This window comes from Pelodiscus sinensis, chromosome 29 (assembly GCF_049634645.1).
Source record: "Pelodiscus sinensis isolate JC-2024 chromosome 29, ASM4963464v1, whole genome shotgun sequence".
NCBI classification, from domain to species: domain Eukaryota; kingdom Metazoa; phylum Chordata; order Testudines; family Trionychidae; genus Pelodiscus; species Pelodiscus sinensis.
The window spans coordinates 2,492,775-2,508,602 of NC_134739.1; the positions used below are offsets into that span (position 1 = coordinate 2,492,775).

At 48.1% G+C, this 15,828-nt stretch overlaps 1 protein-coding gene and 1 long non-coding RNA gene across 3 annotated transcripts in view; one reads left to right on the forward strand and one right to left on the reverse strand.

Moving 5' to 3' along the window:
* The window catches only part of WNT3 (Wnt family member 3), a 77,023-nt gene extending 76,605 nt beyond the window's left edge, over nt 1-418 (reverse strand). Inside the window, exon 1 of one of the 2 annotated variants that reach the window (XM_014570272.3) lies at nt 337-418. Coding sequence is in view for 1 of the 2 variants with exons in the window: in XM_006116664.4 (XP_006116726.1) it covers nt 176-255 (80 nt within the window). In the remaining variant the exon portion in view is untranslated. Of the gene's footprint in view, nt 1-175 lie in introns of both variants that reach the window. The other variant, XM_006116664.4, reaches the window with a different exon arrangement.
* A 72-nt stretch (nt 419-490) lies between these two features.
* Nucleotides 491-11,205, forward strand: LOC142820975 (uncharacterized). The gene is made up of 3 exons (XR_012898016.1): nt 491-732; nt 9,609-9,757; nt 10,026-11,205. It is a non-coding gene; the product is annotated as an uncharacterized LOC142820975 (long non-coding RNA).
* Nucleotides 11,206-15,828: the final 4,623 nt, after the last annotated feature.

Here is a 15,828-nt window from a genome sequence, read left to right on the forward strand (position 1 = left end):
TGAATTACCAGGCGACACGGCAGAAATTGTTTTTGGAACCAAACACGCAATTGTGGCTGGCTCAGAAGAACTGAGGGTGGGAAGGAAGGTACATGCACACAAACAAACCCCATCTCTAATAATTAATGAATCCATTAATCATAAAAACTGTGGGGGAGGGGAGGGTGAATCTTACCACCAAATTGGGTACCCGGCTAAGACCTTTGTGCCACTGAAGAGAAAAAATAAAATTAATCCAAGCAGATGGTAATCCATTAGTCCAGACTGGTGCAAGGGAAAACCTCAGTGAAGTTTTCAGAAAACCATGAAGGGTGAAAATGAAGTATCCCCCCTCACCCTAAACAGTCCAACAAAGTCCCTTGAAGTGCAGAATGACTTTCTCTCTTGTCAGAAACGCACCTCTCCAAGCCTTTCCCCCTGTAGATCATCCAAAAGCGTCTATTAAAAAGTGCAGGGCTTGGGGATGTCAGCAGGCAGCCAATCAGACTGCATGGCCTAAGGTAAGGGATGATTCTATAGTTCAGGGCTGTCAGTCATCTCCCCACCCCCACCAGCTTCACAACTTTGTTCCTAGCCCTCACTGGGGAAGGGCACAGAGAAGCCCTTTTGCAAGAGACATTGCTGGGATAACAAGATTTCTTTTCTTTCTTTCTTCCTTTTTTTTTTAAAGTTCACTTAGGAAACCGGGTGCACTGCTCCTGCATCTGGCCTGCCAGGATAAGACTCTGCAAGGTAAGGAAGAAGGATATTTCTGATTTCTCTCCATATCAGGGTGGGGAAGGAAAAAATGGCCCATTCTTTAGTTACTAATGGAGGTAAAAACAAAGCTCTCCTGGGGGGCGTGGTGCAGAATTGCAAGAAGGAAAGGTCACAGGTATTCATTTTGCTGCTTTGCAATCTGTCTGGTTTTTAAAAGTTAAATAACTGCATGGCTCAAACTAGTCGAACTTTAAATCAAGGACTCAGTGACTAGTGGTCAAAGCAGGGACGGTGGTGGGGGGAGACTGGGAACTGGGGCTCATAAGTGGAAGTGCATAGGGTGCAATGGTTAGAGCCGGGCAACTGGAACTTGGGACTTTTGGGTTCTTTTCCTGACTCTGCCTCAGACCCACTGTGTGTGCTTAGGGAAAGTCACTTCTTCTCCCTGTGTCTCTGTTTACCTGCCTGTAATGTGGGTATAACAACACCTATCACATGAGAATGTCATTAAATGCTTTGTGAAGTGCTTTGAGAGCCTTAGATGGAAAGTGCTGTGTAGGAAAGAACCGTTACAGTGACATCTCCTTGCCAGCTAGCTCTGTTCCAATGTATAGGTGCTGTGTTCTGGTTAGGCATAGTGAAAGGCCACCAAAGACACCTTGTTAGTGACCTGGAGATGATGTATTTCTAGTGACCTGTGTGTCAGTAGATTAAGTGAGTAAAGAATGCAGACTTTGTCCCAGAGAGAGTAGTGCCACCTGGGAGTTTCCTTTGGTCTCAGATCTCCATGGCCAACTTACTTGATCTTGATACCAAACTCACCCTCGCTCTCTGGCCAATTTACCAGGCATTATGCACCCGCGAGAAGACATTGCCTTCTCCCCCCAGCTATGCACTGCGCACTGGCCTTTCACCCATTTCTGCATCTGCTGCAAAGTCTGTGGTGCTGGTGTTCTGCCATCCTCAGAGGGCAAAACTACTTGCTTCGCTAAGGATATAAACAATGGAGTTAGGGAGACTTGATGCTATTCCAAACTATGCATACTGTGGTGATGAGTATACTAAGTTTAGCCACACCTGTAGAGCCAAATCCTGAAGACCTTACTCCGGCTATGTTTACACTACACTGTTCTTCCAGAAAAAGCTACGCAAATTGAGAACCACAATTTGCATAGCTTTTTCCGCTTCTTTTTTCAGAAGAGGCTTTTCCGACATTTGGCCCATCTACACTGGCCAAATGTCAGAAAACCCACCTTTTTCAGAACATCCCTTCTTCCTCGTAAAATGAGATTTACAGGGATGCCGAAAAAGCACGACTGCTCTTCTAAAAAATTTTGTGAAGAACCTTTTTTTGGACAAGATCTTCTGAAAATATTTCTTCTGAGAGAGAGACCGTCCACACACAAAAGCGCATCGAAAAAGCGATCTGCTTTTTTGAAAGACAGCATCTACACTGAATGGACACTAGCTCACATTTAAGCTGAGTGGCCATCAGGGCCACTTGTGCTTTTTCCTCTTCCCTCTTCTTTTGAAAGAACTCCTTCTTCCCCGTCCACACGTGCCTTTTTCCAAAAGAGCTCTTTCGGAAAAAGGCTTCTTCCTCATTGAAAGATTACCAATGCCGGAAAACCGCCTCTGTTCTTTCGATTTACTTTCGGAAGAACTGATTGCAGGTTTTGTCGGAAAAAGGCCATTTTTCTGACAAAACTCTGTAGTGTAGACACCCTCATTCTCTCTCTCTCTGTAAGTGATCTAAGTGCCACAAGATGGGACAGTGAACCACACCTAGCAGGTGTGTGGGTTACACTTATACAAGTGTTGTGCAGTTTACAGGAGTAGTGATTGAAGGTAAAACTAGCAAACTGGAGTATTCTGTTCTTTGGGGGCAGACCACCTGGGATTTCCGTGAATGGGTAGTGGGAGAGGCTGGAAAAGACAGGGCTGATGTAATGTGAAGGAAAGTGCTTGAGTGGCTGAATATCTAGTTGCGTTGGGAGCTGACATCCAGCTATCAGAAGCTGGCTCCTTCGTGCTGTATACATTTGTATCTCCAGATTTGACCGACAACTGCAAATTTTGAATGAGAATCCAGCTCCAAATGCCCTTAAAGCAGGGCTTTGTGCTTCCTGGCATTCCCTGGGGCCTTCTCTCTAACTGATACCAAGGTCTGCCCAACAACGGATTATAGAACAAGTTTGCACTCACCTGGAGAGGTTTGGCAGCCCTGGAAACCTTCTGTCCTTGTCCTTTTACTTCTCTTCTTCCTTTATACTATAGAGATCTTCTGGGACAAAGGGGAAACAGCCACCGACTTTGCCTCAGTAAGGTGATGAGGTTGTGGAGTCTGCCTGGACTTGTTCCCATTTTGAAGTATTCTCAGTCAATCAGTGGAACATTAGACACTGGGGCTAGAGCCAACCCAAGTGCCATTTCATTGCCATCATGAGCAGGTTGACTGAATGCTAGTGCAAATGACTCATGCCAGTCGGATCAGAGCATGAGAAAGGTGAAACCAGCAGGGAAATAGCCAGGCAGCACCCTGTCCCTCACCATCGCCAGATGGGAGCGGAGAGGGGTCTGTGCCTTAGGTGCCTCATGCAGCAATGCAGTGCTGCAAGGTATGGTGCAAAGAGATCTGGGAATGCTGAGTCCAAGGGTATGTCTCCACTACATGGCTCCGTCGACGGAGACATGTAGATTTGTTTGTTCGGCAGAGGGAAATGAAGCCGCGATTTAAATAATCGCCGCTTCAGTTACATTTACATGGCTGCCGCGCTGAGCCGACAAACAGCTGATCAGCTGTTTGTCGGCTCAGCGTGCTAGTCTGGACGCTCCCCTGCCAACATGAAAGCCCTTTATTGATCTCCCCGGTAAACCTCATCCTACGAGGCATAACGGGGAGGTCGATAAAGGGCTTTCAGGTTGGCACGGAAGCGTCCAGACTAGCGTGCTGAGCCGACAAACAGCTGATCAGCTGTTTGTCAGCTCAGCGCGGCAGCCATGGAAATTTAAATGAAACCGCGATTATTTAAATCGCGGCTTCATTTCCCTTTGCCGACCAGCCTAATCTACATGGCTCCATCGATGGAGCCATGTAGTTTAGACACACCCCAAGGCGTGTCCTTTCTACTGAAGAGAAGTGAGTTCAGTGGTGAGGAGAAAGGGCCTGGGGCTAAGGGGAGGAAGGTGTCTGAGGAGACCTGGGTTCAGCTATAAACTGATCCCTGCAGCAAGTGAGTGGCCCTGTGAAGTGCGGCATTACCTGAATCCAACCATTGATGAGGGTGGTCCTGGTGTGGGGGCTCAGGCTGCTGCACTGGGAAGGCCGAAGAGTGTGAAAGGACTGTACTAGACACTGCCAGCAGACAGAACAATTTACTGCTTGGCCCTTATTCCGTAAGCAACGTTCACCAGGAATTTCTAATCAGCCCTGAAAATCCTCTTCCAGACTGAGCGTGAGCAGACAGAGTTCTGTCCTCAGCAGAGCAATGAACACTTCCTGGGGTTCGGCTTTGCTGCTGTCTCATAAACAGCAGCAGCATAAACCTCTGCCTGAACATCTACCCAGGGCTTAGCTACCCTAGGATTTCCCTGCTGCACTGCCTCAGACCTAGAGTCCTAGTCCCCTCTGTCTTCAAGAGAAACGCCTCGTACTCCCTTCCCTTCCAGTTTACATGCTGGGTGGAGGGAGCAGGACCCACCAGCCAGCAGCAATGAGTAGGATTTTAAGGCAGGGTATTATCCCGTGAGGTGAGGGGGACTCAAAAAAGAAGAAATGAGTGAGGCTTAGAGCCCTGCCACGTTGCCACTGAGCTCCCACAGGGGGTGCTGTGGAGCGGGTTGAAAATGTACCTTCCTCTGAGTGGGTCACCACGCCACTCCCTCACCTTTGTCTTAGCCACCCTTCTGCCTGAGACAATAGGAACGCTCAGTCAGTGACGGGACTTCCCACTGCCCTCTAGGCCAACCAAAAACACTCCCCCCGAGAGTGTCCGATTGTGGAATTGTGCAGTGCCTAACACAAGGGGCCCTGATCTCCAATGGAGCTTCTGGGTGCACATACTAATATCAGTTCCTCTTATTGACGTTCCCAGTGGAACCCCCCACTATTTGCGGATGATACCAAACTGTTTAGGAAAGTCAAGACAGAAGCAGACTGTGAGGGACTCCAAGAAGATCTCACCAAACTGAGTGATTGGGCAACAAAATGGCAAATGAAATGTAATGTGGATAAGTGTAAAGTAATGCACATCGGGAAAAATAACCCCAACTAGACGTACAGTATGATGGGGGCTAATTTGGCTACCACCAAACAGGAAAGAGATCTTGGAGTTATCGTGGATAGTTCTCTGAAAACTTCCACGCAGTGTGCAGCGGCGGTCAAAAAGGCAAATAGGATGCTAGGTATTATTAAGAAAGGGATAGAAAATAAGACCCAGAATATCTTACTGCCCCTGTATAAAACTATGGTACGCCCACATCTTGAATATTGTGTACAGATGTGGTCTCTTCACCTCAAAAGAGATGTTTTGGCCTTGGAAAGGGTTCAGAAAAGCGCAACTAAAATGATTAGGGGTTTGGAACTGGTCCCATATGAAGAGAGGTTAAAGCGACTGGGACTTTTCAGTTTAGAAAAGAGGAGACTGAGGGGATATGATAGAGGTCTATAAAATCATGAGTGGTGTGGAGAGGGCCGATAAAGAAAAGTTATTTATTAGTTCCCATAATAGAAGAACTAGAGGACACCAAGGCTACGTCTAGATTGGAATTATTTTCCGGAAATGCTTTTAACGGAAAAGTTTTCCGTTAAAAGCATTTTCGGAAAAGAGCGTCTAGATTGGCGCGGAATTTGCGTTATAACAATGCGCTTTTGCGGAAAAGCATCCATGCCAATCTAGAAGTGCTTTTCCGCAAAAAAGCCCCAATCACCATTTTCGCGATCGGGGCTTTTTTGCGGAAAACAAATCTGAGCTGTCTACACTTACCCTTTTGCGCAAAAGTTTTGCGCAAAACGACTTTTGCCTGAATGGGAGCAGCATAGTTTTTCCGCAAGAACACTGACAATCTAACATGAGATCATCAGTGCTTTTGCGGAAATTCAAGCGGCCAGTGTAGACAGCTGGCAAGTTTTTCCGGAAAAGCAGCTGATTTTCCGGAAAAACTGGCCAGTCTAGACACAGCGCAAATGAAATTAATGGGTAGCAGGTTTAAAACTAATAAAAGAAAGTTCTTCACACAGCGTGTAGTCAACCTGTGGAACTCCTTGCCAGAGGAGGCTGTGAAGGCTAGGACTATAACAGAGTTTAAAGAGAAGCTAGATAATTTCATGGAGGTTAGGTCCATAAAAGGCTATTAGCCAGGGGATAGAAATGGTGTCCCTGGCCTCTGTCAGAGGCTGGAGAGGGATGGCAGGAGACAAATCACTTGATCATTGTCTTCGGTCCACCCTCTCTGGGGCACCTGGTGCTGGCCACTGTCGGCAGCCAGGCTACGGGGCTAGATGGACCTTTGGTCTGACCCAGTACGGCCATTCTTATGTTCTTATTACAGCCCAGCGATTTCAAGGGCCGACGAAATAACCAAATGGTGATGGGTTCTCCAACTATTTCATGCTGGGGACCCACTCCTGGAGTGACTCTAACACCCATCCTTGATGGGGATCGCCAGTCCTTGTTATTTACTGGTTAAATGAGGGGAATGCTTAGAGGCCGCAGTCAGAGATCAGATGCTGTTGTGTAAGGGGGCCATATGCTCAGACTGGGAAGGCAGTTTCTGTCTGAAGGAGCATTCGGCTGATATTCAAGATCTACTCATACTTCACAGCCCTAATACCAGCCCTGCCAACTACCCTTCATGTCTCACCGATCTCAGTGAAATTCCAGTGTGCTTCTGTCCAGCTTTGCATCCTGCCCCATTTCAAGGTCTTTGCCCTAGAGGCTTCCATGTCTCCTGCTGTGAAAGTGACTGGTGCTGCTGTGGTCTCGGGCTGCTGCCTGTCTGATTTCGGATTTGTCTGTAGCCAGGGCCCCACTGATCATATCATGTGAGAAGAATCCTGAACAGGATACACTGAAGGCTTCTGAAGTTGAGCATTAAACACCTTGCACTATAGTGATAGAAATGTAGCCGTGTTAGTCTGGGGTAGTTGAAGCAAAATGCAGGACAATGTAGCACTTTAAAGACTAACAAGATGGTTTATTAGATGATGAGCTTTCGTGGGCCAGACCCACTTCCTCAGATCAAATAGTGGAAGAAAGTAGTCACAACCATATATACCAAAGGATACAATTTAAAAAAATGAACAAATATGAAAAGGACAACCTTCGATACAACCGCATCTGCTCTAACCCCACTGACAGAGACCAGAAGCTTCAGGATCTCTACCAAGCATTTATAAATCTCAACTACCCACCCAGAGAAACAAAAAAGCAAATTGAAAGAGCCAGACGAATACCTAGAAACCATCTACTTCAAGACAGACCCAAGAAAACCAACAATAGAACACCACTTGTCATCACCTACAACCCCCAACTTAAACCTGTCCAACACATTATCAATAAACTACAGCCTATATTGGAACAGGATACCATACTCAAAGAGGCTCTGGGAGACAGACCCATAGTCTCCTATAGACAACCACCTAACCTCAAGATGATTCTTACCAACCACCACAGGACATACCACACTAATACCAACCCTGGTACCTTCCCTTGCAACAAACCCCGTTGCCAGCTTTGTCCACATATTCATTCTGCTGATACCATTATTGGACCTAACCAAGTGAGTTATAAGATCAAGAACACATATTCCTGCGCATCCAGAAATATAATCTACGCTATCATGTGCCGAAAGTGTCCGTCTGCTATGTACATTGGACAAACATCTCAGACACTTCGCCAAAGGATTAATGCCCACAAAACAGATATCAGACAAGATCACAAAGAGAAAACAGTTTCTTGCCACTTTAACCAGAAAGGACACTCTCTAAATGACTTAGCCACCTGCATTCTGCTACAAAGACCTTTTACATCTGCACTTGAAAGGGAATCCTCTGAACTGTCATTCATGTTAAAATTCGACACTTACCAACAAGGACTTAACAAGTCTTTGAACTTTCTCACCCATTACCAAGACAGTTTCCCCAATTATCACCTGTAATACCATTAACTCACAAACATCCCACTCTCCCTACCTTTAATATCAGCAATTCACAGACACTTACCTTCCTTCCTCCCCCTTCCCACCCCCCCCGCATCCCCCTTCTGTTCTGCAATGTGATTTGTCCTTTTCATATTTGTTCATTTTTTTAAATTGTATCCTTTGGTATATATGGTTGTGACTACTTTCTTCCACTATTTGATCTGAGGAAGTGGGTCTGGCCCACGAAAGCTCATCATCTAATAAACCATCTTGTTAGTCTTTAAAGTGCTACATTGTCCTGCATTTTGCTTGCACTATAGAAACCCTGCCTTCTAGCTGGGCTGGGACAGTCAGAACACTGGCCAAAAGAGATGCCGTGGTTCTTGCTTGGTTGGTTTCTTCACATTGTCGCCTATTTAACTTGTTTCAGAAGTACTGGACCCTCTTTGGAAAAGCCCCTAGCAGTCTGAAGCCTGGTTTGCAGGCACCGCTCACACAGTAACAGGGTCTATCATAGAGAACTGGAGACATGTCTTGCAGAGCCCATAAGAGATCAAACCAATCCACTTACTAAGAAAATTCCCTCCTAATTTATATACAAAATCACAAAACAACAACAAACTGGTACTCTTAGCAGATTATAGGGACCCCCATCATGCTGCAATAGATGGTGACTGTACAATGCAGATACACAGTGAGAGATGTAATATCTTTTATTGGACCATCATCTGTGGATGAAAGACAAGCTTCCTAGCTTACCCAGTTTCCCTACTCTTCAGATCTAATTGGCTAATGATAATTCCTTCACTTTTATAACAACTTTTATCAGAAGCACTTCAGAGCGATGGGGTCAAGTCTACCTTCAGCTACACCAGTGTAACCCCACTGAATTCCATGGAGTCAGACCTGTATAAAAGAAAGCCATGTGGCATACTTCATTGCTACAGCAGCAGTCACTGGGTGGTGCTCTTTCACGTGGTTTTACAGCAAAGGGGAGTCCTGTGGCACCTTAGGGTACCTCTACATAGCAGTGCTATTTCGGAATAAGTGTCATTATTTCGAAGTAACTTGGGGCACACCTACACTGCATGCTTATTCTGAAATAAACTATTTCAAAATGTACATTTCAAAATAGCTTATTTCGAAATAGTGCATCTACATAGCAAATGCTCCTCGAAATGACGCTGAGCTAATTTGAAATAGAGCATCCACAATCATTGGACGTTAAATCATGTTTAAAGCCACCCAGAAGCACTGCAGGCAGGGTATCAGGACGGCATTCTCTTCCTGGAGCTGCTACCTGAGGCTATCTAAGGCTTGAGCTTAAAGGGACACCCCCACTCCCCCTTGTACAGCCATATCTCAGGTTCCTCTCCTTTGCCTACCTCCTAGAGGGCAGCAAAGCCTTTTCCCTGCCTGCTGTGGTTGCCCTTGTGAACACCTCAGCTCTCTAGACATGGAGCGAGACCTGCCTCCCAGCAGTCAATGGCTCTTCTATGTCTTGGTGCACCTTCTGCTGCAGTTTCTGTGGGCTGCCTTCCAGGCCCTGCAGGAACAGGATCCCCCAATCTCATTGTGGGGTAATTCCTCTCTGCTCGCTGGATGTTGCTCATGAAGCTCAACCCTCCTCACTCTCCCCTGCACTTCGTGCACCGCTGCTTCTGCCAACTGGTCCTAGAGCTCTGGGATGCCTAGCAGTGCCTCCAGAATTTCTGCATGCCGAAGGATACCTTTTTGGAGCTGTGTGAGTAACTCACCCCTGCCCTCAGGCAATGGGACACCCAGATGAGACCTGCCATCACCCTCCAGAAATGGGTCACCATTGCACTGTGGAAGCTCACCACGCAGGGACAGCTACTGATCCATCAGAAACCAGTTCAGCATGGGGAGATCAACCATCAGGGCCATGGTCATGCAGGTATGGTGCTCTCATGCTATTGTCCCAGGAGGGTGGTGAACTGAACTTCTAGAGTGGGGTTCCCTAGGCAAGGGGTCATGCTAGTGGTGGTGGTGGTAGGGGGTGGTGGAAACCCCCTCCCCTGGGAGGTTTTTCAGTCCCGCCTTTGCAAGGGGATGAGGCAAGTCAAAGTTTCTCCTGGTGCATGAGACATTGGGGGGGGAGAGGACTTGAGGACCTCCTGTGGGCCCTGGCAGCCCTATGATTCTCTGTTTGTCTCCTTCTACAGGTGGTGAGGGCCATCAATGCTATCCTGCTGCACAGAGTCATCAGCCTAGGCGATGTGGACCCCATTATCGCTGTCTTGGCTGCCGTGGGCTTCCCCAACTGCGGGGGGTGGGGAGGGAGAGCTATTGTCAGAACCCACATCCCCATCTGGGCTCCCAACCACCAGGCATCTGAGTACATCAACCAGAAGGGGTACTTTTCAGGTCCTGCAGGCCCTTGTCGACCACTGCGGCCAGTTCACTGACATCTACATCAGGTGGTCAGGAAAGGTGCACAACACGTGTCTTCCGAAACTCCAGCCTGTTCTAGAAGCTGCATGACAGCACCTTCCCCCGACCACGCCATCAGGGTCAGGGACGTGGATATGCTAATCTGTGTCATAGGGGACACAGCTTACCCTCTGCTTCTCTGGCTCATGACACCTTGACCCCACCAAGGGACATTTTAACACCAGGCTCAGCAGGGTCCATATTGTGGAGGGTACCTTCAAGCATCTCAAGGGGAGGTTCTGTTGTCTTCTCACCTGGAACATCCCCCAGGTGGTGGTGGCATGCTGTGTCCTCCCCAACCTTTGTGAAAGGAAAGGGAAGATGTTCCTGCCAGGGTTGGGGATGAGGCTGACCGGAACTTTCTCGGACTTCCTGCCATGTAGACAGTGTCAAAAGCCAAAATAAGCGATTTCAACTTAAACTAAGCAATTGACATAGTTCAAGTTGCGAAGCTTATTTAGGCTTTAGCCCTGCTGTATAGACATGTCCTTAGAGACTAACAAATATATAGAGTGAGCATCATGACCTTTCATGGGCAAAAACGTTCTTTTTCCTAGTAGGAAAGGCTGTTCAGTCTTTGGAGGTATTGTGTGGTGCTGCTAGGCCACACTTACAGTCTGAGCTGGGGAGTGATTTTCCTGGTGTGTGTTCACACCAGGCTAGCTCGTCTCATGCTTGGGCATGTACAGAGCAATGTGGCCGCAGCCATTGACACCGTGGCAGCAGAAGCACAGCTCAGCCTCAAAGTCAGTGGGTTTGTACTTGGCAAAGCCCTACACTACGATGTGTATGTGTAACCCATGCACCTCTTGGGTGTGGCTCACTGTCCCATGGAGTGGCACTGGCACCACTTACAGAGAGAGTGAATGAGTTTGCTCTGCAGCCTCAGCTCAAAGCCAGCTGGTAGAGGCTCATGCATCCATGGTTTGGCTCTGCCTGTCAGTGCTACATATGCACACTAGCTCACAGATACTGGCTTCCTCCTTTCCCTGGAGGTCCTCAAACACAGGGCCTGCCCTGCTTCTTCCCCATCCTCCTCCCACCCATTTCTGCCCCCACTGCAAGCACCCCCCTTTGCCAGTCCTCCCTGCACCATCTCGTCCCCTGCATGCTGCAGAACAGCCATGGCAACAGATGGGAGGTGGTGAGGCGGGTAGCTGGTTGCCAGTGGTTGCTGAGCATGCACTAATGTTTTCTCATGGATGCTTAGGGATGGAGTTAGTGCCTATCCATGAGCTTGATGAAAGCTGGTGTGCGTATGTATGCATGCGCAGGGGAATCACTCCTAGCTTCTTGTGCTGACATGGCCTTTGCTTTGTGATGCTTCTTTTTGGGCCAGCTGAGGTGAGCAATAAGGAAAGTTGCTCTCTGCGTTCATCCCTCTAGCTAGAGTAATTTCCCAAGGCAGAGCTGCTCCCTAGGAGCCAGGGAACAGGATTATGGCCGAGATGCTTGAAAAGGGTGGATTACATAACATAAGAACATAAGAACGGCTGTATTGGGTCAGACCAAAGGTCCTTCTAGCCCAGTATCCTGTCTACCGACAGTGGCCAGCACCAGGTGCCCTAGAGAGGGTGGACCAAAGACAATGATCAAGCGATTTGTCTCCTGCCATCCCTCTCCAGCCTCTGACAGACAGAGGCCAAGGACACCATTTCTATCCCCCGACTAATAGCCTTTTATGGACCTAACCTCCATGAAATTATCTAGCTTCTCTTTAAACTCTATTATAGTCCTAGCCTTCACAGCCTCCTCTGGCAAGGAGTTCCACAGGTTGACTACATGCTGTGTGAAGAAGAACTTTCTTTTAGTAGTTTTAAACCTGCTACCCATTAATTTCATTTGGTGTCCTCTAGTTCTTCTATTTAGGGAACTAATAAATAACTTTTCTTTATCGGCCCTCTCGACACCACTCATGATTTTATAGACCTCTACCATATCCCCCCTCAGTCTCCTCTTTTCTAAACTGAAAAGTCCCAGTCGCTTTAACCTCTCCTCATATGGGACCCATTCCAAACCCCTAATCATTTTAGTTGCCCTTTTCTGAACCCTTTCCAAGGCCAAAATATCTTTTTTGAGGTGAGGAGACCACATCTGTACACAGTATTCAAGATGTGGGCGTACCATAGTTTTATACAGGGGCAGTAAGATATTCTGGGTCTTATTTTCTATCGCTTTCCTAATAATTCCTAGCAAACTATTTGCCTTTTTGACCACCACTGCACACTGCGTGGAAGTTTTCAGAGAACTGTCCACGATAACTCCAAGATCCCTTTCCTGATTTGTCGTAGCCAAATTAGCCCCCATCATACTGTACGTATAGTTGGGGTTATTTTTCCTACTACTTGTGTTCAAGGACTGGTCTCGCTAGTATATACCTATCATCCACCACTGAACTGCAGGGGTGGAGCACCGCAGCTGTTTACACTGCACATTGAACACTGCATTGCTGTACTCTGTATGCCATGTAGCAGGGGAGAATCCCACATACAGCTGAAACAATGTTTGAAAGTGAGATTGTGACAATTGGAGTTCCTGAGGGTGCTGGCACTGACACCTGTTTCTAGTGGAAAAACTTGATATTCTCAAAGGGTGTGTCTAGACTACAGGATTTTGTCGACAAAAGTGGACTTCTGTCAACAAAACTATACCTGCTTCTACACTGCCGCTGAGTTCTGTCGACATAATGTCGACAGAACTCAGCAGTTTTGTTGACAGCTGTAAACCTCATTCTATGAGGAATAACGCCTTTTGCCGACAGAACTCTGTCGACAGAAGGCGTTATTGCATCTACACTGTCCTTTGCGTCTACACTGTCATCTCGACAAAGTGGCTTGCTTTGTTGACAGAACTGAATGTAGTCTAGACGCTCTTTGTCGACAGAATCTTTGTCGACAGTATCTGTCGACAAAGCTTCTGTCGACAAAAGCCTGTAGTCTAGACGTACCCAAAGGGTCCCAACTTCATGGTGAAGGTTCATTAGGAAGATAAAATTGAAACGGGCCTGTGCTTTAGGCACCATGCTGGGACATGATGTTTTGGGGAATCAGGATGCTCAGCACTGCTCAGGATAAGGCACATATAGCCTGTACACTAACTTCCCCTGCTAGATGGCTCCCAATAAGGGCACTTGCTGTACTAGTGATTGTACCACATGCAAATGATAATGGAGCAGAGACTATGCTTCCTTGCACCTTCCATCTCGAGTGCAAATGGGTGCAAACCTGGGCACTGATCCATAGCAATTCACACACATGCTGCAAAGATCCAAGCTACCAGACAATGAGAAATCAGGTGCATTCAACAGGCAGAGCTGGATTGTTAAGTCTGGCCATGAGCTCTTTTGGAATGTTGCCCTATTGGCCTGCAAGTGAGGGCAGCAGCACAAGTATGTGTGTGATTTCTAGTGACGTCTCGTCTGTGAACACACGCTGCATCTCAGTTCAGGAGTCCTGAGCACTGACTGTGTCTGGGAGGGGCCACTCTAAAGCTGTTGCACCAAGTCCCAAGGTGAGTCTGTGGGAGCCAAAATTGCTGGGTTATATCCTGAAGGTCCCAGAAGAAGGAGGCCCCATTAGGGTAACAGATTCACCGCCGGCTTTGGCCTTTTGTAGTAAGACCTGGACCAGAATCACAGCTTTGGGTTCTACACATCCAGGCAGAGCTGTCCCATCCATAGGATGACAGGGTGGCTGCCACAGCCACATGCTTGGGAAGGCTCTACAGCAGCCATCTCAACCATCCTATGTTGGGACCCCATGGGATTAGCTGGGGAGGCTTGGCGCAGAACAGCGGCAGGTGTCGGCCCCCCACTCAATGTGGTAGCAGGAGCCAGAGTGGCCTGGCAGCTTGCTCCACTCTGCCTGCTGCCCCCTCCAGCCTGCTGCACTCCTCTTCACCATTGCAGCAGACACAGCATGTTCCTGCCATCATGAAGTGGGGCGCAGCAAGCTGGGAGAGGGCAGCGGGGTGAGACAGAGTGGAGCAAGCTGCTGGGACACTCTGGCTCCCGCTGCTGCTCTGATTGGGGGGTGACCCTGCTGCCTCCTGGTGCCAGGCCCCCCCGGTAATCCCCTGGCTCGCATTGCTTCGGGAAGGGGGCTTTAAGCAAGGGAGTGGAACGGGGCGGGAGTGGGGGAAGGGGTGGAGTGGGGTGGGGTGGGGCAGGGGTTTACCTCAGACTCCCCTAGATTGCCAGGTGTCCGGTTTTGAACCAGATGGCCCAGTACTTGTGCTTTCTGTTCAGGAAACAAATTGAGAAAATAGAAATGAGAAAATAGAAATGTCGGGTATTTTCTAACTCAGATGTAATGTAGATTGTGATGTAATGTCAAGCGTGTCCGGTATTTTTGTTGAAACCAAATGGCAACCCTAGACTCCCCCTCACCCCCAGGGAAGACCTTGCATCCAAATTTTGGATTGGGCCCATTGTGTTACAAATGTGACAGGCTGCACGGAATGGCTTTTGGGTGGGGGCAGGATCTGTGCAGACAACTTCAGCCTGGGATCTGAGAAGCTGAGGCCAGTCTATGGGCAAACTGAGAAAAAAGACCCATGGGGGCTGGAAATAAGAACCCCCCCCCCGACCAGAAAACCCTCCATTAAGTCTTTGCTTCCATCCCCACTATTTTGGGGGTTAGAGACTTCAGCGCAGGCAGTGTTCTGGAAAGGAAAAGTGGGGCAGGAGGCAGCTGGAAGGGCAGAGGCAGTGGCTGTGAAGCTGCGGGGTAGGGATTCAGTCCTGGCCTGGGGTGGCGGGGGGAGGAGTTTTAAAGACACAACAACAAAAGAGGAAAGGGGGAAAGGAAGAAAAGGCTCCTGCAGGGATGGTTGCCACGGAGACCACAAGGAAGTTTGAACCAGTCGTGCTCTTTTCACAGCCGCCTTTGAGCCAAAGGAGGGAATTATGGGCAGTGATAAAAGGAGACATGTGGCCCTTTACTCATGAGGACTGGCCTCTGCGTTAGGAGGCTTCAGCGCATTTTCTCTCTGGTCTCCTCCAACAATTTTACATTCAGATCTCAGGCAAAACAACCCCCAAAACAAGGACAAACCTCCACATCCCCTACCCAGGGGACCCACCCTGGCGCCCAGACAGCTAGTACTCTCAGCCCATTGTTCCCCCTTCTGAAGGGCCCAGCCTCCACACACTTCCTCTGTAGCTAGGACATTTGTCCCCATGCCAAGATGATGAACAGCCTGGCACCTCTGCAGCAAACAGCTCAGAACCATTTCTCTTAGGGGTGGGGGCTTCTCTGAGCAATCGAGATAAACTTGGGCTTTAAAGCAGCTCTAGGGTCTGCCATAGACAGTCTCTTCATTCTGACGTGTGGCTTTGCCTGGCCAGCAGCCAGAAAGAAACGTAAAGGGCCAAATTATTCCCAGCGTGTGACATGTTCACAGCTTGGATTTCGGGGGGAGCTTTGTTCCATTAAATGTCTGAAAAACTCAAGCCCTAAGGTCTGCGTTTTAGCCAAACAAGTGCTGTGTTGTATCCCTGGTAATAGCATTTCTGGTTTGTATTATGGGAACACC